Source organism: Cotesia typhae, unplaced genomic scaffold, assembly GCF_013202065.1.
Source record: "Cotesia typhae breed Kobodo isofemale line unplaced genomic scaffold, CoteBio_Ctyphae contig_48, whole genome shotgun sequence".
Classification (NCBI taxonomy): domain Eukaryota; kingdom Metazoa; phylum Arthropoda; class Insecta; order Hymenoptera; family Braconidae; genus Cotesia; species Cotesia typhae.
Genome location: NW_027423756.1, coordinates 8,667,953 through 8,694,133, shown reverse-complemented (window position 1 = coordinate 8,694,133; position 26,181 = coordinate 8,667,953). Strand labels below are relative to the sequence as shown.

The window sequence follows — 26,181 nt, the reverse complement described above, 5'->3', positions numbered from 1 at the left end:
AAGTAAGTGAGAGGGTTTTGTGTGTTTGTAAATATATGTGTGGGTGTATTTATCGGTGTGTCAATATACAAACACTGTGTGTGTGTGTGTATTCGGAGGGGTCAATCTGGAATGGAAGTGAGAATCAGAAGAGGTAAATGAGAGAGCGTATAGAGTATAGAGTACAGAGTAGCCGAGTTTGTTGAGGCGTCTGCGCGGGGTGAGTAAAAAGTACGACGACGGCGCTTCGAGGACCGAAACAGCCACCAAGACTGGTGTTTGGTACCGCTTTCCTCAGTCGGGATGCCGTACGTCTACTCTCGCGTTGTTTTACAGTATCACCGCGATGATCGGTGAGCGTAGAGCGCCGATTACGACGCCCGTTGTGGTCAAGAGCCTAGTGCTTATTATTTCTATTGTGGGACTCGCGCGCACCGACGTTCTGCCGACAGTCGGTGAGTGATTTGTTTTCAACTATTAGTATTCATTAAAAAAAATTTTTTTTTCTTCAATATAAGTATTTTTATCAGTGAAAATATTTTAGAGATTTATCATTTTCATTATTATGGATACCAATAAATATTCCGAGGATTAATTTTTTTTTTCATTTTGTGGATGATATTTATTGAATTTTTTTTTTTTTTCAGGAATATAAAACAATTTTATTCAATAAATTGTACAGAAAAAATAATAAATATAATTAATAGTGTAAAATAAAAAGTGGTTAAATTACTAAAAGTTTAGCGTCTTTTGACTTATTAACTTTTTTAATTTATCACATGGCTTGAACACGTAAAGTATAGTACCAGTAGCAGTACTGGTACCGAGTCGTGAGGGTATGAAGTAAAAAACCGATACTCAGAGAGTTTCGATCAATGAGAATGCCAATAATATCTAATGGCCGGTTGAACAAAAAGCCCCGAATATTTGGTACGAATTACGTGTATCGGGTTTCACATGCGACGACTGTCCGCGAGGGGATAGCAATTATGTTTGAGGATTATCGTGCGTGACGTTACTGAACAGAAAGCGACGAGTTTTAAAACTAAAGTTCGATATGCAAGGTATTACACCAGGGACACTGAATTTGTCACTATCGAGAGTAGACCGTTTTATTCGCAGATCGAGAAACGGATAAAGGGACGAAGAGAGAGAAGAAAAAAATGTTATCCGTGTAATAGTATTTGTGAGGCGAGATATCAATTTAAACATCGATGGGTTAAAAGCAAACCTGGATTTTTCATCGTGTTTCAAATTTCTCATACCTACTACTGTACCTCTCAACTCTGTTACAATTCAGCTCTACACTTGACAATGTTCACTCCCTATCACATTTTTTCGCTCACCTAGTTTCCTCGTGTTAACTTTGCACCACTGCTGATACTCTGCGCTACCATACCATTGTTCAACTAGTTCGATACAATGATCATGCCTTTATTTACGTTTTTTTTTTTTTTTATTTCGAAAGACGACCTAACGAGTTGACACGCGTTAGCCTATACTATCATCCTTTGATATCTGTTACCATTGCAGTGCATTTGATTTCCGTGATACTTTTTTTTACCAGCGATGTGATTGATTAATCATTTTTAATTAACCAAATTCGTGACTTTTATCTCGGATGTTTTTTGAGCTCTGGAGGTTTGATTCTTTGACATCACTAACAATAGTATTGAATTTAATTCCCATAGGGGTTTTTTTTTTTTTTTTATTTGAAGTTATGGTAAAAATTGAAAACATACCAATCGAATTAATACATTTGCCTTCGTTTTGAAGAGTATTCAAAGTGAATTTTACAATATTTGTTTTATTTATTGATAAATTTCTCAACTAATCAATGGTAGTTATTAAAACTACTCTAAATTAATTAAAAAAATAATTTCATCATTGATTTTATTTAAAGTTTCTACCATCCAATATCAATATTCGATCCTTTGAAATAGTACTTTCAATGTATTTTCATTTCATCAAAGACGATTTAATTTCTCCTATCTTTGAAGCACTCAAAAAAGTCCAGATAAATTATTTCAAGTAGATGAAATAAAATAATAAATAATTTGGCGTTAAATTTTCAGAGTCCATCCCGTGGTATACTTTTGAAGCTCTCTAAGCCAAAGGGATATAGAATAGTATTTTTTAAAAATAAATATATTTTTTTTATTTCATCAATAACAGTAAAAGACAATAGCTAAGATCGGAAATGCATTTAGCTTTTCAATCGATTGAAGATGACGGAAAGAGAATGGCGCTGAGCAGCGAAAAAAAGAAACTTAAATAAAATATAAAATAATAATAACAATATATAATAACAGTAATAATGATAATAATGAAAATAAAAATAAAAATATCTGAAATAAGGAGCTGGACGAGTGCAATACTAAAGTTACTTTCTTACTTTCTTTTGAGCAACTTCAATGCGATTATATTCGGCGCTGAAGCCGTCCTTAAGTTATTCCATTTGTAATTTTATCGGTAATGGTAAAAAGCATTTCTATTCACGTTATTTTATATTTTTTATCTGAATTAAACATAAGTGAATCAAAGATTTTTTCAGTTTACAGTAATAAAGTACTGCGATGAAATAAATTTATGCAAATTTAACCCTCAACGGTATATCTGATGATTAATATTCAGATCGTGTTTATTTTACTGAATTACTTATTTATTAATATCACTCTCTCTTTCTCTCTTTCAAATGCGCTTATAATATTTTTATATTTTAATAACCAATTATTTATTTATTTACGCTATGAAATAAAATGTGTTATAGTCAGTTTAAACCAAAGTTATCATTTTTTAAGGATACAGTCACGTAAATGTCACGAAGGATTAATTATTAAATATTTATATTCGAAAACAGAAAGCGAGTTTTTTAGTTTTAATCGACATTTGGATTTTTTTTCCGTTATGTTTTACTCTACTCAATACAGTTCGAATCAGTGTGATAAATATTGTATTCTTCTCACGATGATTTTAACGATTTTCATAAATGGACCGAGCATTCGTGCGAATGCAATTTTCGCCTCTTGGATATTGACCAATACGGTTTATATGTTATACATTTCGTGATTTTTTCAGTTTTTATTTATGGCATTTTTTTCTTTAAATTTAAACTGGAGCCGATAATCTGAATCGTAGACTGTTCACGCGTTAAATTTTTATGCCAACTATCATTTTCATCGCGGCTACAGGTATATAATAAAATAAATAAATGTTATATAACACAGTAAAAAATATTGTCAGCATCAATGAACTTTGTAAATGTGATATGGAATACGTAAAAATGAAAAAAATTGCTTATCATTGTAAACATTTATGAAAGCACACCGCCTAACATTTTTGTAGCTGTAAAATCATTACTTAAATAATAATAATAACACCGTGAAATAATTTGGTTTAAAATATTAGAAGGGAATATTTTTTTTCATCTGAAATGATCGTGGTATTAATTTATTTTTTTTTGAAATTTAAAGTCTTTAAAGGAAGCTTCAAGATTATATACTTTTTTATTTTAAGAACGGAGTATTTCATTGAATCAAAGTGAGTTATAAATGAATTAAATTTTTCTAGGAATACTTATTCATAAACTATATTCACATTCGAGTTTTACAATTAGCCATTTACTGTTTAATTAATGATTATATTAAACTGAAAAAAAAAAAAATCTCTTTCCGCTAAAATATTTCATATTTTGTGAAATAAATAATTGAGCTTATTTAATTAACCGTATGACATTTTTATAATTATATTACCGAAAAAATTCACTGCTGAATATTTATTTCTATTAATTATAAATTTGAAGCGTGTAAATTTATTTAATAATTTAAACTTTTCAACCTGAACAATTACTCTGGTAAATAGAAACAAAATAAATTAAGCAGTCCTTTTTATTTTGTTTTTTATTTGAAATATTGAATAATATTTATGTAAATTTATTGTTCGATAAAACAACAATATTTATTATTGGTGAAAAAATAAAACTCATTGTTATTAAATAAGCTACACTATTTATCGTTCTTCAAACAATTTCAGAAAACTTTATATTACCTTGAGGTATTCCATCGGTGAGTTCATGTTTCTTATCATTCGATACTACATAAGGAAGTAAACAACTCGAGCTGGTTATCTAAGAACTATAAACTAAATATCAAACTTAAATGTATTTTATGTATCCTTCACTCAAAATAATTTGTATCTCTGTTAACTTTTATTTCTTAATTTCTTTATTTCAAAATAAAGCTCTTTTATTAGCTTTTTATTTAACGAATTTTACCCGACGGTTTTCAAAAAGTTTCTTCTTTCCACTTTCATGAAATACAAGCCCGGTCATTATTTACGAATCTAATTAATTAAAACTTATAGCTCTCAGGAAAGTTTCTGAGTGTGAACGGAATAGTTTTAAAGCTCGCTAAAAGATGATATATAGGTAGATAATCACGGTAAAAAGAGCTACTAAATATTATTAACGCTTCATGGGATACAGATTGACTTTGAATTTTCCTAAAGATTTCTTTCAATGTCTAGTGAGATTTCTGGTTTTATTTTTTGATAAAATATATTTATGGCGGAAAGTATTAAACGTTTTTACGGTAGTAAATTTGAATTTACGATTACTTTATGCGATTATAGTTTTATCGGCATGTGTGATGTATTTTTATTATTGATTCATACCTTATAAGAAATAGCTTTTGTATGTAGCGTTTTAAATTTTAACCTACGATTTGTGTCACGATAAAATATATTATTCACATATTAAAGCGCACGCAATGTTTTACTGCAGTGACCGAAAAAAATATTGGACTGTATGTATGTATGTATGTATCGAAAAAAGAGCGCAAAATAAGACCCTTGAGAAAAAATTACTGATAGTTATTTATTGCTGTGAAATAGACGATGTCGCGTAAAAAAAAAAAAAAAAAAAAAAAAAAAGTTGAAAGTCCCCGATGGGGTGTAAATTTAATGTGAAATTTTTTAACCTCGGTGGTATGAGTCACCCTTGATGTGATGTTTAATTCTTGGGGGTATAAATAAAAAGTTTCTCGGTGATATTTTTGAGAACTTCAAATTTTAGTCCAAAATGTCGAGTAATCAAAGCAGCCCCATGTGTCTGTTTCTTCCCTCGGACAGTTTTTAAGAAAAATTTCTCGAGCTTATCTCAGTCGACCCTCTCCTTCGTGTGGATGTGTTTATATAAGAGTTGAAGGATGTTTACTGATTCGCCGACGTATATTTATATAAAACAGTTTCAACCTCGATAATAAATTAAGTTAAACTTGTTCATCTGTTTCATTCACAATTTTTCAAAGCCTTTGCCGCTATTTTTCATTGGGTTCAGCGAAAAAAAAGTAGTATAACTGAAATTATAAAAACTAAATGGAAATGTAAGAACATTATTCAGTCAGCGTTATTTCTGTTGAAATGTAATAATGAAAAATTAACGCTCGAGGAGTTAAATCTAAAATGAGATAACAACTTGAAGCGTGTGCAACATCGTGAGAGAGTGAAAAGCTTTGTTAATCAGTTCAAGTAAACATTATGTGTTGCCTGTATTCAGATTAATACCGCCTTTACATCATTATTTTCATAAATTTCACTAATGCTTTTGTCTAAGATTACAATTAATTTTTTTTTATCCCTTGAATTGCTTTTTATAAAAAAATATATTTTTTAGCTTTAAAATTCTGAGTTAAATAAATACAAAAGAAAGTGTGGATAAAAACAAAATAAAAATATTATAATGAAGGGTTCATGAGATAATGAATAAATATTCCATTTTCTATTCATGAAATACAGCCCCGAATAGTTGAGAAATATGGTGCTAATTTAACATCTCATTATTTAGCTGAAAACAAAAGATGTTTTCAAGAACGAATACTTTGAATAATGTCAATTTTTTTTTATTTGAATTAATTAACATACAAATAATATATGGTATTTTTTTTTGTTGACAATAATTACGTTTTTATATTTTTTCAATGAATGAAAAAAACATTTGTGTATTAAAACTGCGTTTTAAGATGTGAGTTCAGTTGGTAAAATATATATTTTTTTTTTAAGTTATAAAGTTAGCATGATGTTGAAAAAAGGATCAAGAGTTTAGTTAAATATAATAAATTGAGCTCGTAAAATATTGGTGAAGAAAAAAAATGTAAAATAGTGTAGGACTGGTACGATAAGGTCGCTAGCAATTTGGCACGTTAACAAAAATAAATACTAATAATAAAAAAATAAAGATTATATATAGCGTCATTTCGATCAGTTATTCTCGGTATAAAGTTAAGTGTGCAGAGCGTCGCGGAAGATGGCGCCTATATCGTGAGATGTGTGTACGGTCGAAAACTGCGGTGAATGTACCCAAATGCCGTTGAACAGAGAAGAAACGAAGAAGAGGATGCGAAAGAGAGTCATAAAGAAACGAAATATATATCGCCTTACAGTAATTTTCACATGGGACCAGTGTGCGAACCGCAATCGAAACATTTTCCATATAATCCTCTTATATTCTGACCCGGATTAGCTCCTGTGAACACCACGTCATACTCTTTTCTTCTTCTCCTCCTTCTTATAGAAAATAAAGTTTATATAAACAGATAAATAATATAATTAACTAAAAAGATACTTACACTTACATTGCTTTTAAAATTTCTTTAGTTCTCAAAACATCGCAGAGCTCTTAATTTATAATAATCCGTACAATTGAAATAAGTAAACCCTTGAACAAAGAATGTAATTAATTTCAGTATTCTTAGCGACAGAGGATGTGGAGGATTTTAAAAATCTTAATGAATGTTTCTCACAATAGTGACAATGTTACAAAGTATTTGTCGTCTTGAAACCAATATTTTGTTGTCGCAGTGTTTTTGTTCCATAGAAATTAATTTTCCGTAGAAATAAATTTAGTTTAATTATAAATTTCATTCTTGAATTCATATTTCAAACAAATGAAGCTTTAAAATAAATTTAAAATACAAATTTTTTAGTTTTTTAACAATAATGTAAGAAATTTTTTTTTACTATCAAATTGTATTTATGTTAATAATATCACGAATTTAAATATTTCGACAAAAAAAAAAACATTCTCTACTAGGTCTTTTTCATATTTATCTCATTATTAATTTTTGTCATATATATGACTACAAAAAAAAATTCATGAAATTCAATTTACTGGTTGTTTTTTTCACACATTTTTGCCAGGAAATTGAAAAATTATTATGATAAAATCATTATATCACATTCATTTTAAAATATGAATTTAAGGATTAAATTCACCATTAGACAAAATATTCTTTGCACGGGTTCAAAATTTTGATGTGACAGAATTACAAGATTGAAACGTTCATCAAATTCGTAGTATCTTAAAATGAAACTAAGCAAAAATCGTAAATGTCTGAAATTCATTTCTACACCAGAAGTCGATTTATAAGGATCCAATTTTCCTTTACCGTAAAATTACAATTATTTTTAACAATGCAGTCTTTGATCTCAGCAGTTTGAATTGTTAAAAAAATGTGAAGTTTTTGATCATCATTTTACTTTACTTACTCGTATATTTTTTGCAGATATTAAGAGGATAGTAAGTAAAATTATCTTGCTAAGAAGACAAAAAGTTTAAAAGAGAAGTATGGCGGTTGTGGTTTACCAAGTAGTTACCACTAAATTTAATGGATCCTTATACTTTACACGTTTAACGATCAGCATGTAACAATATATGGTTGTTAAAGTGTAGTATACTCGTAAAACTAGCTCAGGAATAATACACATACAAAGGACGCACGTGAGATAGTGCCACAATAAAAGCGCAAAAAATTAACAGATCAGATTTCCTTTATTTTCCGTTACTTCACAATTATTATTATCACTATTTTTTGAGTTCAGTCTAGTTAGAACCCTGCGTTTTGTCATTCGACACTTTAACGTGCGACGCACGACGAAAATTCACTCCAAAGGACTCGTTATGTCTCGTCTCTCGTGCCCAGAACTGTAGAAATATACGAGGCGGCATAAAATACCTGCAAGCTAGAGAGAGAGTGAATTAAGAGGGCATAAAGCTCGAGTCTTTATATATATAAACCATACCATGGCATAATGAAAAAAATATTAAATTAAAATAAAATAAAATAATAAAAATTTCCAAGCGTATTTAATAATCCTAATTACGTAAATTTTGCTCGGTTGAGTGGACGCGTTTAACTTGATAACACTAGTTTTTATTTATTTTTATTAAGCTTCCAGCTGTGCTCTATTTATTAACGTAAACCATCTGCGTCATTAAATTTTTGAATATTTTACTTTTTTTGTTTGCTGAATATCGGATACTCAATTATTATTTAATGCCCAGTTATTTATAAGGATATTTATACGTCTATTTAGTTTGCATCGATCGATACAGCTATTGAATTAAACTTTTAGGTTGTCGCAATATCTGCACTAACAACAACAAATGTTTATAGAACAAAATTCACGAAGTGCTCCTTTAAACTTTTGTTCGCTCTTATTTATTTTGTTTTTTTTTTTTTATTTTTAGTTCTTTGCATTGTCGAAATTTTCCTTTGTTCAATTTAAAAAATATCGTTTCGATATATAGACGCCGTGTTTTATTGTTCGTATTGTTCTTTAATAAAATAAATAGAGCTTTATATTTATTTATAATCTTTAGTTGTAAAATATTTGACTGTTAGTTTTTTTTCTGAATATTACGCGAGCCCACATATCGAACGCAAACTGGTTGGCTTGAATTTATTATCATAGGATTAAAAAATAAAAGATACTAATGCGTTTTTCTTCAATAATACCCAAGCTTTTAGTGGGATTTTATTAGTTATTATATTATTAAAAAACCTTGCTGATAAATGAAGATAAGATTATTTTAATCTTTTCAAATTAAATCATTGAAGAAACAAAAAAAAAATAATTCTATAAACAATTATTGTTCTCAGTATTCATATCTTGAATAATGCAAACAGTTTGGATCGTGATATTTTTTTTTAATTTCATTTATTATGAATAAGATTTCTATTATATTAAAAATTGAGCAGCTATTTATGGTAAGCTCTTTTGGGCTTCTATTTCCAATATTTAATTATTATAAAAAATTAAATAAAATAGTATTGGATATGTATGAGTGAAAAAATGTATGTTATCTGAATAGTAAGATTCAACACAGCATTTATTTTTTATCTAATATCAAAACGCAAAAGTTTAGAATCCCAAATAAAAGTTGACGGAGAGATGAAAAAAAATAAGGTTGAAATAAATATAAAAGTATGGAAAACTGTGAGGAAATAAATGTCAGCATAAACTGCAGTAAAAGTTTATCCGAACAATTCCGGCTTGTCATGAGCATGACTGTAAGAATGACGAAGGATGGAGAAAAAGTTAACAAAGTGTGTGGGGTAAATAGAATAAGATGTGCCATGTTCAAGGAAGAACCCCAAAATTACGCAAGAGGGTGAACCCAAATGATAAGTAAAAAATTTTAACACATAAAATAGGGGAGGTTTTTAAAAATATTGCTTATGCTCATAAACTCATTGAATTATTTTATAAAATTAAGGCAGTATAAGAAATACTTTCATTAAATATTTATTAAGGTAATTAGAAATGTATTTTACTGCTTAAAGTTGTCTAATATATAAAATGTATATCTATGTATCTATCTATTAAGATTGCGGTCCTGAATATTAAGTTCTATAATACAATACTTTTCATCAGATGCTGATGAGATTACTTCCTTCCTTTATCCTTTTCTATGTCAAGATATCTATTTTAATTTTGTTTATTACTTTCATCGTTTTACTTTTACTATAGCTAGGAAAATAAAGACAAAGAGAAGAAAAGAAGTTTAAGTTTGAGTTTAAGATATATAAGAAGGCGAGAAATAAAAAAATAAAATGAGTCTTAAAAGTACAAAGGCAGTGAAACGATCTATAAATGTCAAACTTTAGTTGAAATCACGCGTAAGTATCTCAAAGAACGGTGCAGAGTTTCATTTGAGCGTGTGCAGCATACACAAATAAGTAGTTCGAGTCAATGCAATGGGAATCTAAGTTTTTAAGTATCTTTGCTTATTCTTATTGTAATTGAAAAATTTAAATGGAATGATTTTTTTTTTTTTTTTTTTTTTTTTTTTTTTTTAATAATATTTTGCATACTTTAAAATATTAAAATATTTTATTATTTAAAATATTTGAGACAGAATATTTAGTCAAAATAAATAATTACATTTTTATAGAATTATTTTAAATGTAAGATCATCAAAAAGGTTGATAATTTTAGCTGAGGGGGTGTTACATAATTGTTAATTGCTAATGAACAAGAACATTAATGCAAAGCATCAGTCAGCGGTTGATAGCAAGCCCTTACGATAAAATAATAGCCAACTTGGCTTCTAACTTAGATTAATCGCGAAGCGGTTGGAAGAGGCTTCTTACAATAGTCACTTTAGTTGGTATTATATAAATTGCAGCTGCAGTAATCGCAATCGCGATTAGCCGATCCGGTGACCCGTGTATCGGCATTATTATCGCGTTATACTAATGGTAATGTTAATGTGATTTTATTAGATAATAATATAAGGATAATAACAGCGGAGAAAATTAACCGGAGTTGATATATCAGAGTGGTTAGTATAGGAAATAGATTACGGGGTTTTGTGTAAAACGGAAGATGAGTAATTCAGAGGTTTTTGTTCAGATAGTAAACTTGGGCATAATACAATATCGCGGTTTATTTTAAAAGTTTAACAAATAGCCAGTTAACAACAACAAGAACAAACCAGTTTTTTTTTTCAAGCCACGAACTTTGTGTGCTTAGCATAATAAGGTATTGAAGATCAACCGTCACGTATTGGTGGAAAACTAGATAATAGTTGAAGAAAACGATTTGTTTTACATGAATTTTTAGTGCTGGTATTTTGTGGTTTATTCGGTAAAAAAGTTCAGATCAATGTTCTTTAAATTCTAGAGGCAGGATAATTTTCATCTGGGATTTATTGTTACCGATGAAATTTAGTTTTGTTTGGGGGAGTGATGAATAGCAAAGTAAATATTTTAGGAGAATACTTTAGTAGAATAATAAATTGTTTAAAAGACAATTTACTAAATTAATTTTTTAATTGAAAGTTTACCATTGATATTCTCAATAATTTTATAAAATGATAGAATTTTTTGATGATTATCTAAATGATCATATTATTAGAAAATTTAATTTATTTCAGTAAATAATTTATTAAAAATTCTTACTTTGTCAGTCCTTTTTTACGACGAGCGAGTTTTATGTGATAGACAGGAATTTTCAATTACACTCATTTTTAGTGTGATAAATACTTGACTACAAAGTAATAGATGCAGAGTTACTTGCAAAATTGTCAAGCTTGTTATTAATTAAATTTAATGAATGTGAAATTAACAATTTCATTTTATTTTTTATAAAAGCTTTTGTTAAATTTATATATAGTATATCTGAAGAAATTTGTGTTGAGGGTTTGCAGTTGTTTTTTAAAATCTAGAACGAAGTACAATTGGAAGTAGTAGTGAAAATTTATAATTACAAGACTCTTAAATAACAGAATACATAAAAGCAGTAAGTGTTGTAAGTTCGGTTAGTTAGCAAGTTCAGGTGTTAATTCTAAAAAGTAATAGTTTAACATTAAATGTTGCCGATTTATATATTGAATTAAATTTTTTGCGGTTATATACCCTGGGTACTTGAGCTCGGTTTGAAAGTTCGAACATATTGGTATAAATTATCAGACTGCGGGTCGCCCGCGGGCACGGAATGTAGTTTCACGAAATACGTCCTGCGGGACTTTCTCGTAACTGTGTGAAAAGCAACGGTTGTTCAAATCCACTTTACTAGCGAAAGGACCTAGAGAATGGAAGATATACGAAAATGCTACATTGTTATGCGGTACTGTATTTACCACTCTCTGCTAGACGTATATATAATGGATACATGGCAGTACACAAAACGATGAATTGAGAGTGAGAATATCACGAGAAGACACAGTACACTCGTCTAATCTCGAATTTTGTCAAATTAAAGCGATACATCTATCCTACGACACCACTATTTGTATGTAGTTGGAATAAAACAAAAGTAGACAAACAATTAAGAGAGAAATATGGATAATTTATTTATAAAACTAAATAATTTAATGATTGTAATTGCCATAAAAAATAATTAAATTTCTGAAGAAGAAAACTTTAATTAAAATTAAGAAAAATTAAATAAAAGAAAAAAAAAGGTGACTTGTTACCCGAAAAAGTAAAAAGAATGAGGGTGTAAAAATGAGAGAAAATTTTTAAATTATACGAGATGACATTCGATTTAAAAAGTAAAATTCGTTGGTTGGTTGCGCTTTTTGTTCTCGAGCTGACTTCGGTGCCTCCCAGCGGATAGAGACGGGAGAAATCGTAGAACATCTCGCAAAGTGGAATTGTGGGCTATAGAGGCTTTACTAAATGCAATTATACCTATTACAACTATAGTTTTAGGAAGTTAGTTGCTCTTGGTGTGGAAGGTATGTCATGCCGGACCAATCAGATAATCTCTACTGCTCTCCGGAATATAACTGCCATTTATATGTATACCTATAACTTCAGGTATATCTTTGTGTTTTTGCTTCACTTTTATATACGTATAAAGCTTACCAGAAGTTACTTTGGTAATATTAATGACTAATAACGATGAAAATGAGCATCTGGAATACCGAATATTATTTTATGTTCATCGTAGAATACTTGTGATTATTTTTCTCTTAATGATGTAGGTTAAACTTGTACCAATTAAATTAACAATCCTATTCTAGCCTTTGACATAATGACAATTCATATAATGAGTTTTTAAAATATTAAAATTAGATCATAGAATTCATTGCGCTAAAAATAATTGACTCAAAATAATACTATTGTGAAAATAAATTTAAATTGAGATTAAATTGCTTTAACAAACAAGTTCTAATTTAAATCTATTAGAAACTGGAATATGTTTTACTGAGTGGTATTCAGTAGTGTGAAGTTAATCTTCGAAATTCATGAAAGTAAATTTCATTACTGCAGTGTAACTTCAGTGTCTCAATTCAAAAGTTGATGTAGGAAATAAATTTAAATAGATTCAGCAATTATTGTTTGCAAATCCAAGATGGTGAAAATTTAAGTTAATTTAAATTATTTATTTACTCGAAAGATGTATGATCATAGACTAAAGATTGATTTCAATCCGTTCAATATATTTCATATTGATCCCAACTTTAATCACACCGATGTTGGAGTACCAAATTTAATTACATTATTCGCCTTAACATAGAATTTATCAAATGATTTGAAGAAACTGTTGTACTATGTACTGTAATTAAATCAACAGTTAAATTAAATAGTCGACTAAAACTTTTACGATTTTCCATTAAAAAAAAAAAAAAAAAGTATTTATCGAAGTAAATTGATTTAGAATTATTTTATGAAATCAAATTTTTTTCGTACTATTTAGTAGAAGCTGCCGTTTCTTATAAGTAGTCCTACTATACAGTTATTTTTTGTTGGTGATTTTTCTCGGGGAATTTAAGAAATTTTTCACCTTTTCCCTTTTTTGAGTTGCTTTATGTCTTGAAAGAAAAGGTTGTTGAAAAGAAAAAATGGTTTATAGAATTTATATAATAGAGATAGATATATGAGGCATCAATTTATTCGTGATGTGATTGGTCGAATATATCATAAGCATGAAAATATATGCAAACACTATATTTAGGCGCGCGCTTGCGCGCGCAAATTCAAATTCTAGTAGAATTTATAAGAGATTATAATTTAATATTGGTGTATATGTATCAAAAGAAAGAAACCATTTTAAAGTTTTTTTAAGCGTATCCGTTCACTTGATCCCCGTAGGGTTTTGTGATACCCGCATTAACTCTGCTGGTGCTCACGGCAGCCGAATGGATCGTTGTAAAACGTACGATCATTTATCCAGCTGATAATGTGGGTTGATAAATCTAACTCGTTTTGGGACACATTTATATATATAAGCAATACATAAAGATATATGTATAGATATAGATGTATACTTTGTAGCCACTGTCATACAAATTCAACAACGTTTAGTCCGTCCATCATGAATTTGTCAGACCACTGACGTATCAATGATAATGAATAGAATAATGCCGAAATAAATTATTTAACTGACAGTCATATATAATTACAATGTTGTTTAATGTTTTAAGGTTCTGACAATAAACTAGGGGCCGTGTCAATATCAGTCTTGTTTATTGACTGTGCAAAAATCTATAACATTCATTAAGTTTTCTGAAACAGTATATCTATTATTTTTATGATGAACAAACTAAATAATAACTAATTGATATTGTTTTTTTTTTTTTAATCCTTTGTTAACAATTAATTGTAGTTTTTTGTAACTGTTTCAATTTAACTATGAAATTTAATATTTTTAATTTTATATGCTGTCAATTAAAAATATTCTGTTGAAAATTTAAACGTTAAAAATAAATTTAAATGAAAAGAAATATTTAATTGATGGAGTCAACTATCATACTAAAAAAATTGGTCGCAAAAAAAATTTTTAAATTGACCATGTCAGAATTTTTTTTCAAGGAAGTATTTAAATAAATATAAAATTGTTTTATTAAATTCGTAACAAATTCTATAAACTTATTAGAGAAAGCCAAGCGACGGAAACCAAAAAGACTAATCAGAGACAATGACTGTCGAAAATATTGGTACGGTGGAATGAATAATGCCAATCGGAAGTCGGAAATGTCCAGTCAATTTGAGTTTTATATCGGTATGGACATCTGTATATACATGTTTGTATGAAATGAAATAAAATTAAATAGAATGCATTGACGAAATTTAGTTCGTTTCATCTCTATTTCACAAGCAGGTGGTTTGCCACCAAAATGGAGCAGTATTCTCACGAGTGAACTGGAAATAAATTAAACGTTGTAGAGTCCGGTTGTTGTATATGCGAAACGTGCCTCTCTAAGCAACAAAGTGCTCAGTGTTGCATTCTTCTATTGCGGACTCAGCATTTCACTCACTTTATTTCCCACTTTTCCAACGGATTCGCTCGCACGTGAATCCCGTGCATACCGTATTTACGCGTCAATTCATTCTCTATCAGGCACAAGTGAACAATTTTATGTTGCGCGTGTGTTTGTGAGATATGACAACCTTGTTTTATTTCATTTCATTTCATTTTATTTACAGTTTCTCACATGTGTGTATAAACATATATTTGTGTGCATATGCACGCGATTCGATTCTCGAACAACGTTAATCATTTTTTGTTCATTCATTTGCTAATATTGCCGCTGTTATTTAAATATGCTAATAAAATAAAAAGTTTCATATTAGCTCAAAAACTTTTACGTTCATATTTTGAATATTTGATCAAACAGTAACAACCCAAATATCAACGTATATTGAGAAATAAAGCTTGATAATTGTTTACCGAAAAAACGTTCGTTTCATTTTCTCAAAACTGATAACTCTTGTTTGATTTTTGAATAAAACGGATAAAATACGATGGTTATAAATATATAAAATGCATCTACATTCAGCTTTCAAATATATATGTTTTTTTATAGACGCAGTAAAATGTTCTGGGAAATAGAAAGTACCTAAGATTCAAACATTTAAGTATCCAATACGAGTTAAGAGAAGATCTTGAAAGTATCATTCAACTAACATGCAGTTTTTTGTTTTATGTATTTTCTTTTTTCTAATCCCATCGGTCTTTTAGCTCGAAGAAAACGTGTCTGGTATGAATTTAACTCGAGTTCAAATGAGAACGTGTCCTTTTTGCATCGAGAAAATACATTTCCCTGCTGAGAATTCCCTTTTGCAAAAATTCTTTGACTAAACTAGTTCGTTTGCCGAAAGAAAATGCGGTTACCCACAGGCTATACACTGAAGTATGTACCAAGTGTGTATGACTTGGGTGAAAAAAAAAAAAAAAAAAAAAAAAAAACAAAGAAACACTTTTTTTCATCTTCTAAAAAATTAAATAATACATTTTATGTGTACTTGTTTGTAAAAACTATGTTATATGAAAACAAAAATTTTTTATGGACAATTTTAAGGGTTGTATACTTTTTTAAATAAACAATTTTAATATACAAAATGGACAGTATTTAAAACAAAAGAATTTCTCTCCTTGCTTTAAAATATTTATCTACCGCATACAGCGAAAAAAGACAAAGGACCTTGAAGCAAAATGGCAGTCGAAATTTTTAATCATCCCATTGTTTCGAAGAATAAGTAAAGTTATCAATTTTGGAAAAATTAATTAATTATATTTGTAAAAAATTCATCATTTTGTATAATGACTTTTTTCTGATACTCTTTGTATGCTCGTTCATGAAATTTTTCGACATTGTTTTATAGTCAGTAAAGTTAATGCCGTAAAAGTCGTGTATAATCACATGAACATGAAAAGAAGATTTCTTTCTAAAGTTTCTCGTAGCATTTCTCACTTATAACTTGCCGCATCATTAACTCTGACAAGGGTCACACTATTGGAGAATATCTTTGAAGATGCAGCTCTGCTATACATCTATCTATATAAATTCATAATAATAAAAATAATATAGTACTGCATCACCAGCAAAGACCATTTAAATTTTCTTACACTTCATTTTCTTCCACCTCATTAACAAGAAATTGGTTTATTCCGTCTTTGCTGAATTTATATCAAGATTATATTCATTTCTCCGTCTCAAATGGTATTCCAACAATATTAAAATTTTTTTTCTGTAAATATATAACATGGTTCTTTTTATACCTTAAAAAAAAAGGTTAGTCATGTCAGCATCGATCCAGACCTTGGCTAGTGTTTTCTTTTTCGAAATTCTAAACTTTTTTTCTCTTGTTGTTTTTTCCAATTATCCACTTGATTCTCCATTATCGCGACTTCTCAAAGCAAATAACAAGAAATAAATCCTCTTGGACAGAACTTTTGTTTTGGTAGATTGTATCAGAAACGTACAGTTATGGTTTCAGTACATCGTTATGGTTTTTTTTTCATCAAGATAATTCGATGATGTATTTATGTTATTCGTCCCTATTATTAAAAGTAAAATTTAATTTACATTTAATTTTTAAGATACGGATACTAATAATTTTTTATTTAATTTGTTAGATCCCTTAAGTCATATTGATTTTTCATTATTATATTATTAAGTTAGATTATTTAGAAGGAAACTTTACAACAGGTTAAAAAAAAAAAAACAATGTCCTAAGTATGAAAAATTCAAGTAAAATAACAAATGTAAACGAAAATGTTTCTTTATAAATATTTTAACAGCTTCTTACTCATAACGTTTTCTTTTGATTAACATTTGTTGTTGGCATTTAAAAAAAAAAAACGAACTTAAACATTATCTTCTTGCAAATTTTTATTTTTAGTTTAATTCATTTCAACTATTTTATATTTTTATTACTATTGTTCCGTTTTCAGTGCTAGTATATTCACAGTGAAACAAAAATCCGTTTTTCCGTCTGGTTATTTACGTAACTATGAAAGTGTGAAAAGTAGCGCGGTAGATATATTGGTAAGTGTACAAGTGATGTATTGTCTTTGTGGCATGGAATAAAAAAGTAATGGAGAGAAAAATAAATAAATAAACAACCAGTAGGTTAAAATCTCAGTGGATTTTATAACGGTGTAAGAATAAGACATATTTCTTAAGTAAATATTACTCAAGAGACTATTTTAGTGGCGTTGAAATTTCTGTCAAGAGCTGAAGGCAAGATCTGTAAGCCTTTTTTTTTTTTCGTCAAGATATTTAAATTTATATATATAGAAATGTAAATATTTTTAAACCCTTTCCCCTTGAGTAAGTTGATTTTTCCAAGAATAAATGTATCTTAACCCTTGCACTTAATAAAGTTTTATTTTCACTAACTGGACTCTAGATCTTTGGTGTATAAGCCAACTAAATCCCTTACTATTATTCCTCGGAACTCCTTTGTACTCGCTAGTAACATTAATCTGTCTGCAACGTCTGCTTTTGTGGTAACTCGGTTCAATTGAGGTTATTGATCTGTGCAGCTAAGACATTTTAACAAACGTGTGGATTGTGTGATTGTTTACAAAGCATTTAATTAATTTACAGTGTTATACTTTAGCTGGTTACCAGTTCCATGCAGGATCAATAGGCGTGGTTTCCTTTTTACTGTCATTATTATTTTTCTTTCACTTCAATAAATATTTAAAAAATTTATTCAAAAAGATGAATTCTCTATAATATAAAAATTGACAACTTGAAATATCGGGTTTGTTGTCAGCTACTTTATATAACTTGATCAATAACGATAAACCACAACTCCGAAGGCTTTTAACAATCTTCTCGAAAATTCACAAGTCTTCAGAAACATTCTAAATAATCCTTGAACTATATACTAGTTCGAAAAATATAAAAGTCGTGGAAGAATTCAAGCGATTCAAAAGAATTTTAAAGAAAATTTTAAACAGTCGGATAAGTTGGACTTGGTAAAGTTTCTAAAGCTTTAATATTAATTGTAAAGAACTAAGCATTACTTTATGGTAGGTCAAAGTACCAATTGACTGCGAGAGCATCGAAGTAAACAATAAAATGATAACAAAGGCAAAAGAGAAATATAAGGTACTTAATAATAATCAAAGAAGAAAATATTAGTCTTTTAAATTTAAGAATAATATATTACTGAAAGAAATTTATCTTTTACTTGTCAGTTTACCTTTCTCGTTTTCGTTTTATTCTGCAGAATAACCTTCCTGGCTTGATGTAATGTCTTTCCATTTAAAAAAATCCCTAATGTTCTTATAAAAGTTATAATACTGCGCTTAAAATAAAACAAAATTAATAAACAGTATGTAATGTTTAATCAATTTCTACAAGCTTTATTCGTTTGATATTGAATGAAAAAGCACTGCTGGCACTTAATTAATATCAATTAGTGGGATCCTTGTTTTTTCCTATCTCTTAATAGAAGATGACGTTCTTCACAGCGTAAGAATGTCGAGTTTGAGAAAGAGATTTAAATTGTAAAGTAAAATCGATTAGAACAAGATCAAAAACACTTTGATTTTTAGTTCAGTAATTTTTTTTTACATAAATTTATTATTAAGTAGACGTTGCGGATAATTGCCTGTTGGAGTGGATTTAATTTATTGTCGGTTAAATCACGAAGAGTTTCCTCTAGTATTATGCTAAAGTTATACATATATCTGTATATATATATATATATATAGATATATAACACATTCACAAACATTATTAAATTTTTATTTGCGGTAAAATCCTCGGGTCGATTTTTCATTAAATTCTCGCGGTTATACTTTCGACTTAATAAACTCCCAAGTAATCATCGCCATTTTCAGTTCACCATCATTTCTTTTATAAGATTTTTCTTTTCTCTTAAGGCGATGGCGCTCAAGTGTCCCCGAGGCAATGACAGAATTCAACTTCACTCCAAGAAATTGAAAAATCGTTTTCTTTGTTTTCCCTACACCCGATTTTTTTTTTTTACCTTTTTCTCTATTATCACTTGAGCTACTGCTGATATTTTTGTTATCGTGACACTTTATATAATACACTGTTAAGTATTTTTAATTTATTTCTCTCAGCTTAAATTCCAACGGCTAATAGTTATAATTAGTAAGATAATAATCTTAGAAACTGTAGATATATTTTTGTTACTTAACTCTTTGAGGATGACAGGAAATGCTTTAAATTAACTTATCTCTATCCCTTATACTTCAGTGATTTCATTAAGGATTCCGAGAACGTATAATAATTTGATAAATTCTTCTTTCTTTTATATTATAATTAATTTTATTACAAATTATTCATTTCTGTCATTAATTACATTACTTTATTCTTATTAATATTTTTAAATATTAATTATAACTTTACATTTTTAGATAACATTTGCAGATAAAGTTATCTCAAAGTCAATGTCTACTAATGTTGCGAAAATAGTTAACAAATAACTTAAAAGTACAGCCGCAATCATTTTTTTGATACGCCCAATTTTTCTCCTTGAAAAAGTAATTATAGTACGTGAAAAAATTTAATTCAAAAGATACAAAAAAAAAAATGTTTATCTTCAATACTCTCATGCTTAACATATTCACACAGGTCGATATCCCTCTGGTAATAACATTCAATGTTTACTTCGTACGCAGAGTGATTTTCTAAAAGCTTCAGAACTTGAAGTAACAGATAGGAGTAGATTCTAACTTTAATTTCAATTTAAAGTTGATAAAGATTTTACAAAAAAAAAAATACTCTTCGAACATTTATAGTACTTCATATATCTTGCTATTTTTGAAAAAAAATAACCACAAATAAAAGTTAAATTACTTTAAATATTCTATGCAATTTTTTTCGGTAAAACATAATTGAGTTAAATAACAATAGTCGTGTAAAATAAAACAATTACTGTTTAATGTAAGCAGTAATTAATAATAATTACAAGTATCTGCAATAAAATAGTTGAATAATATTTATCCAGGTTACTGATTTACTATTATACTGACAGGACTTGTTAGCATGCACTTGAAATAAACATCGAGTTTATTTTCAGACGTTAAATCGAAACACCAATAATGCATTGAATTACTCGAGATTTAAATTAATTAAAACACCAATTAAATTACACAACCGCTGGTGAAGGAAAAAAAAATTTAATAGTAATTTAAACTGGAAAGAAAATAAAAAATTTAAAGCTGTCACCCGGAACACTGAAGATATTAATTAATGAATGCCAATTAACACCGCATGAGATGCGTAAGTAAATGTCATGGTCACAGTTTCCGGTTTTTAAACAATGACTGAAAGAAAAAAGGCAGTAGGTCATTAAAGTTCGAGCTCTCATTATGCAAATTCAGAGTAGAGTCGTGCGCGCGGGCTACGATTTAAATGATCGGCGGTTACTATAGATGTCGAATTAGTTAGTGGCAGTTTGCCCAGCTAACGTACGTGATTGCCTTTAACATTCTATCGTACCGTAGGTATACCGTTTCGATTACCATCGATTCCCAGAATCTCTGCGCTCTCACTTTTCAACAATAGAAATAGATCCGATGTGGATGTCTGCTGTAAAATATTGCTACCGCCTTAATAGTACAGTAATCAGTGAATGTAACTCATTCTCAGTATTTGATTAATTATCATTAAAGATTAATCATTACTTACTCATTATCATTACCTATCACGGTCTTTTGTTTTGAAAATGACCTCATTTCGTTGTAATTACCTCCTCGACTTTATTATTAATATTATTACTCTCATTATTAACTCACGGTTATAAAATGAGTTTATCAAGATTTCATATAATTTACTCTGCTATTGAATTTCAGTTTATTTACTTTAAGACAGCCAAGTGAAGAGAAATTAAATATTAATTTTATAACATTTGATTCATTCAAGTATAATATTACTTTTATTATCAATAAAATAATCTCGATGAAATGCAATTGAAACATTAAATGATACATGAATGAAGAAATAAATTATTCAAGTTTATTACTACAGCGGCTTCTATTCTTGACTTGTGGTAAAAACTTTTCGTATCGTTGAGTACTCAAGTCACAATTCAAGTACGCATTGATAATTAGTATACAGTTGCACAGAAGAGATCTTATGAGATGAAATTTCTTTGAGGATTAAACAATAATAAGTGAAATGCTGCAGCCATAGGATTTATGTTTCAGGGCTTTGGTTAGAGTGAGATGCTCTTAATGAGTCATTTGTCTCTCATAGTGTTGGTTCACTGACGTGGAAAGTTTCAATTAGGAAATGCTAAGTGTTGAAAAGACATTCCAGACACGGCGAACGATGATCAATAGATTAAATCAGATTAAATTCAACTCTTCATTCGATTCTCTTTGTACGCTTAATACTACGTGCAATTAATGATAATCCTTGTTACCTGTAAAATCTATTAAGTATGAAACAAACAAACGACAAGGATGATGGCTCAAATGAAACATTTACGAAAATTAAAATAATAAAATTTATTGGCAGATAGGAGCAACAGAATCGGAATTTCGATGACTTTTAAAATTAAACAGTGCTTTGAAGTCTGCGGTAAATTTTGTTATTATTTGTGTCGGTATCCTTTGTTCATTTTGCGACAGTTTACAATGTGCATGCATGTTTCATGGCTTAGCTTATTTTGAAATATATTTCCAACTTCAGCTTGTATTTCCACGTATATTATAATTATTATTGTTATTGATTTATCTATCCGCAGGTAATTACTTAAATTTTATTTAAAATAATATTTGTATATACTGGTAATCATTGTTAAAACACAGATAAATTACGGTATATTTCATTTATATACATAATGTATATATTGAATTCAAATATTTGTTAATTATTCCCGATGGAAACAAAAAGCGCATACCAGTAACTAAATATGATATTAATTTTCTGTTTAATAAATACATTCATGATAAACGTAATTGAAATGAGTACTTTTCTCTTCGTGGCCATATTAATTCATAACAAAAAGCGTAAAATTCGACATGCGCCAATCTTTAAGTAAACATGATTAATTTACATTGATATTGTAATTTAAATAAACTTGATAATTATTTTTATTCAGTATATATAATGCTGACGATCACTTGAAAAGCCTCGATGAAAAATCTTGTTGATGTTAGTTTGTCTGAAGCTTATATAAAAGTAAACTATCGTTCGCAAGACTCAATAAATTGAACGGATTCTTTTCTTATTAGTTTTAAATCTCAGTAGACATGAAATGTTAAAGTTGTTATGATTCTTTTGCTATGTTCGTTTCAAATAAGTTCTGCTTCACTCTTCTAGAATCAAAAAACATGAGAAGCTCATCATAAATCTTTTTTTTTTTTTTTTTTGGATTGTTACAATACAATAATATGTTATAATCTTTTTTTTGCTCAAGATAATTTTACATAAAAATATTGGAGTGAAAAAATTTTCACGTAAGCTTTAATCAGTTTATAGTATGAATGTACTGTGACATTAAAACATCAGTGAAACGACTGGAAAAAAATAAAAACAATATTTTATAGCCAAATTAACTACCATCGAAACTTTCAACTCTCACTTCTACTGACTCGTAACATACAGGATCAATTTTATAAAAAAGTGTAAAATCAAACTCTATAAATTATTAAGGTTCACGAGTAGTAATCGTTACAAATAGTGTGATTGCTGGAACTAAAGTGTGGTTATCAATGCTACAGATTTTTCTACTCCGAAAGCGCAGTAAATACAACGAGTATAGCGCTTAAGTCATATGTTTTATGTACTGTCATATAACTTGCGAATGGAGGTTAAGTTAGCACACAATGTAGTTCAATTTTTACTACTCCACTGGAGTAACGATTGCTCAACGATTTTTTACGCGAGCGGGAATTACCCTGCTCCATTTTATTCAGCCGTAAATAAAAAATTTTCCATGTACCAAAATAATTTCGTGTTTCATTTTCTTCGTTCATCGGAAGGAACGTAAGAATTAAAAATAAAAGAAAAAAATATAAAGATCAAGTTTCGTAACTCACACGACTTTAGCGTAGAAAAGTTCAATTTAAACTTATCCATTAAAAATTTTCAGTATTTGTACATTCTACTGCGATCTTTATATTTTTTCTATTTTTCCGCATTAATTAATTTCCGTGCTATTATTATACAATACGGTCGATACGGTTCAAAAATCGAAAGCTAAAATTCATAAATAATAAAACAAAAATTGAGGCTTAATTACGATGGGATTTAAAATGTGGTTCATTGTTATTTTTTTTCAGGCATTTATTCCACATTTCGCTTTAGAATCTTTGTTAAGACTCAAGCTGGTTGTCTCGACAATTTGCACAGCCGATGAACACGCTGTCGGAGCTGAAGAGAACGGGAGTTAAATTTATAGGTATTTGAGAAAATCTCAACTCGGTAGCTGGGAAGAAAATTCCCCTCATCTCTCATTTTCACTTTCAACCGGCACGGCATCACGGACGATGAAAGGAAATTTCCTTACCGCCAGGAACCCAATTAGATCTAATTACTGGGTAAAATTACCTTGATGCTGAGAAGCTGCACATGAAAAGACCAAGACACGATCAGTCTGTAATTAATTGTTAATTTTAATTGTCTAACCATTTCGGTATAATTTTAAATCAAAATCGCGTTAAATACTGGTTTTATTCTGCTCGGCGTATTATACAGAATTCTTCTTTTTTGGTGTAGCAAATCCGTTCCCTTACCTTGCCTTTCCTCCCTTCAGTCTTCTTGGGATCCGGGAAAATAAAAGCCTACAAGCAACATCAGTTAATGAGTGAATGAGTGAGAGTGAGTGAGTAAATTTGTATGAATAGAAGTAAAATAGGAAGATCGTATTTTATGTAAAGCGATTCAACTCACGTGCATCTGTGCGTAAATCTTTGGGTCATTAATTAGACATCTACATTGCATTGGACCTTGTAATTAGATGCAGTTAATAGTTGCTGGTGAACCGTCTTCCCTTTAAGTTGTGAGTGTATGTATGCGAGTGTCTTGCTTCTTGGGCTTCCAGTGAAACTAGGTAATCCCTAAAAGCGTTTGACAATATATATATATATATATATATATATATATATATATATATATATATATATATATATATATATATATATATATATATATATATATTATATATTTGAGCATGAGGATTCACTTTAAGGCTCAGCTACAGTTACCTGGCCCTCGTACCCCTGATTTGCTTTTCAGACTACGTGCTCGCATACTTAACTAACTATTTAATAAAACTCTCAAAGTTTACTCTTTAAATTAAGCTTTTGGTCATTAATATGAATCTTTATTTATGTAATTATAAATTTAAATAACTTTTAAATTTAAAAAAAGAGTTTTTTTTTAACCATAAAAATTTTGTTGAATACAATCTTTTTCTACTAAAAAGATTTTTTTGAAACCAACACATTATAAATTTTTTTGATATGGAATACTATTTTTTTTGGATTCTTAATAGCTATTTTGTTCCATGGTTTATCTTTACGGCTTTGTTTTTCCTAGCAAAGTTTTTCGATTATCATTAGACTGATAGGATGATGTGATTATGTGAAAAGTACTTAACAATTTAGACTTCTGAAATAAACATCGTGAATAATGAATGAGTTAAATAAAGTTTTCTTAGTAGCTTTATCCATTTTCAAATTCAGCTAACAAATATGTTTGATTATTTCTTCAGCAAAAATTTTCCTCGTTGAACTTTTAAATCATTAAAAACATTTAAAATATTCATTCATATTCTTATATAATTTAATTGTAAATGCAAACATATTTTTAATTAACGAAATGATTTCGCTAACGAACCTAGGGGCAATTATTTTTGAGGTTATTTATTGAAACTCGTGATTTACAGAACTGGGAAAATAATTACGGATCGTGAAAAGTTTATGCTACTTAACGTTTAAAATTATTCTCACCTTAAACTGATGAATAATTTACAAAACTTTAAAGTGTTTTTTTTTTTTTTTTTTTTTTTTTTTTTTTAAATAAAGAAACGAGCGAAAAAACTTCAAGAAGAAAAGACTTAGCTATACATCAAGAATAATATCGAGCGTTGTCTTTAGCGTGAAAAATTTAAAGCACTCTTATTAAAAACTTGGAGAAATATGTGAGTTTAGATGCAAACGTGAACAGAATGTCGGTTCTGAGATTCAAAGTTTCTGTAAATTCAGTTAATAAAAATCTCAGCGTAGTTTGCTAAGCTGGACAAAAGTATTCCAAATAAGGGATATTTGTAAAATAATGGGCAGTTGTTATTAAATTGAGCTTTTTAAGCACAAAAGCACCAGCCAAGTATTTTTATAAATCCAGTCAAGTGCAGTTATTTTATTCCTTTTATTTTTACAAACTTTTGTATAAAATAAAAGAAAATGGAGCCTGTGACTATCCAGTAATGTAAATGCTAACCACGGAGCCATGTTTTTCATTCAAACTCTTCGTATATTTATTTTTTTCTTTTACGTTCCGTCACTATTCAGTACGAATAAAAAAAAAAAAAAGGACTTGAAGGAAAAAAAACTAAAATGTATGACCGTTGAAAATTTTAGCACATACAGACATATATGAAATGAAAATTTTGACGAAAGAGAACAAGAATAGATTATTTTCTCATGTCTTGCATTTCACATCCACCAGTACTTTCCTTCTTTACTGCTTCC

The 26,181-nt window shown here is 28.9% G+C and overlaps 1 protein-coding gene across 3 annotated transcripts in view; it reads left to right on the top strand.

Moving 5' to 3' along the window:
• The first annotated feature begins 291 nt into the window (after positions 1–291).
• Positions 292–26,181, top strand: part of LOC141529389 (opioid-binding protein/cell adhesion molecule homolog) — an 88,928-nt gene continuing 63,038 nt past the window's right edge. For all 3 annotated transcript variants that reach the window (XM_074245892.1, XM_074245891.1, XM_074245890.1), the window contains exon 1: positions 292–434. In XM_074245892.1, the coding sequence (XP_074101993.1) occupies positions 326–434 (109 nt within the window). In that variant the 5' untranslated portion in view covers positions 292–325. The remainder of the gene's footprint in view (positions 435–26,181) is intronic.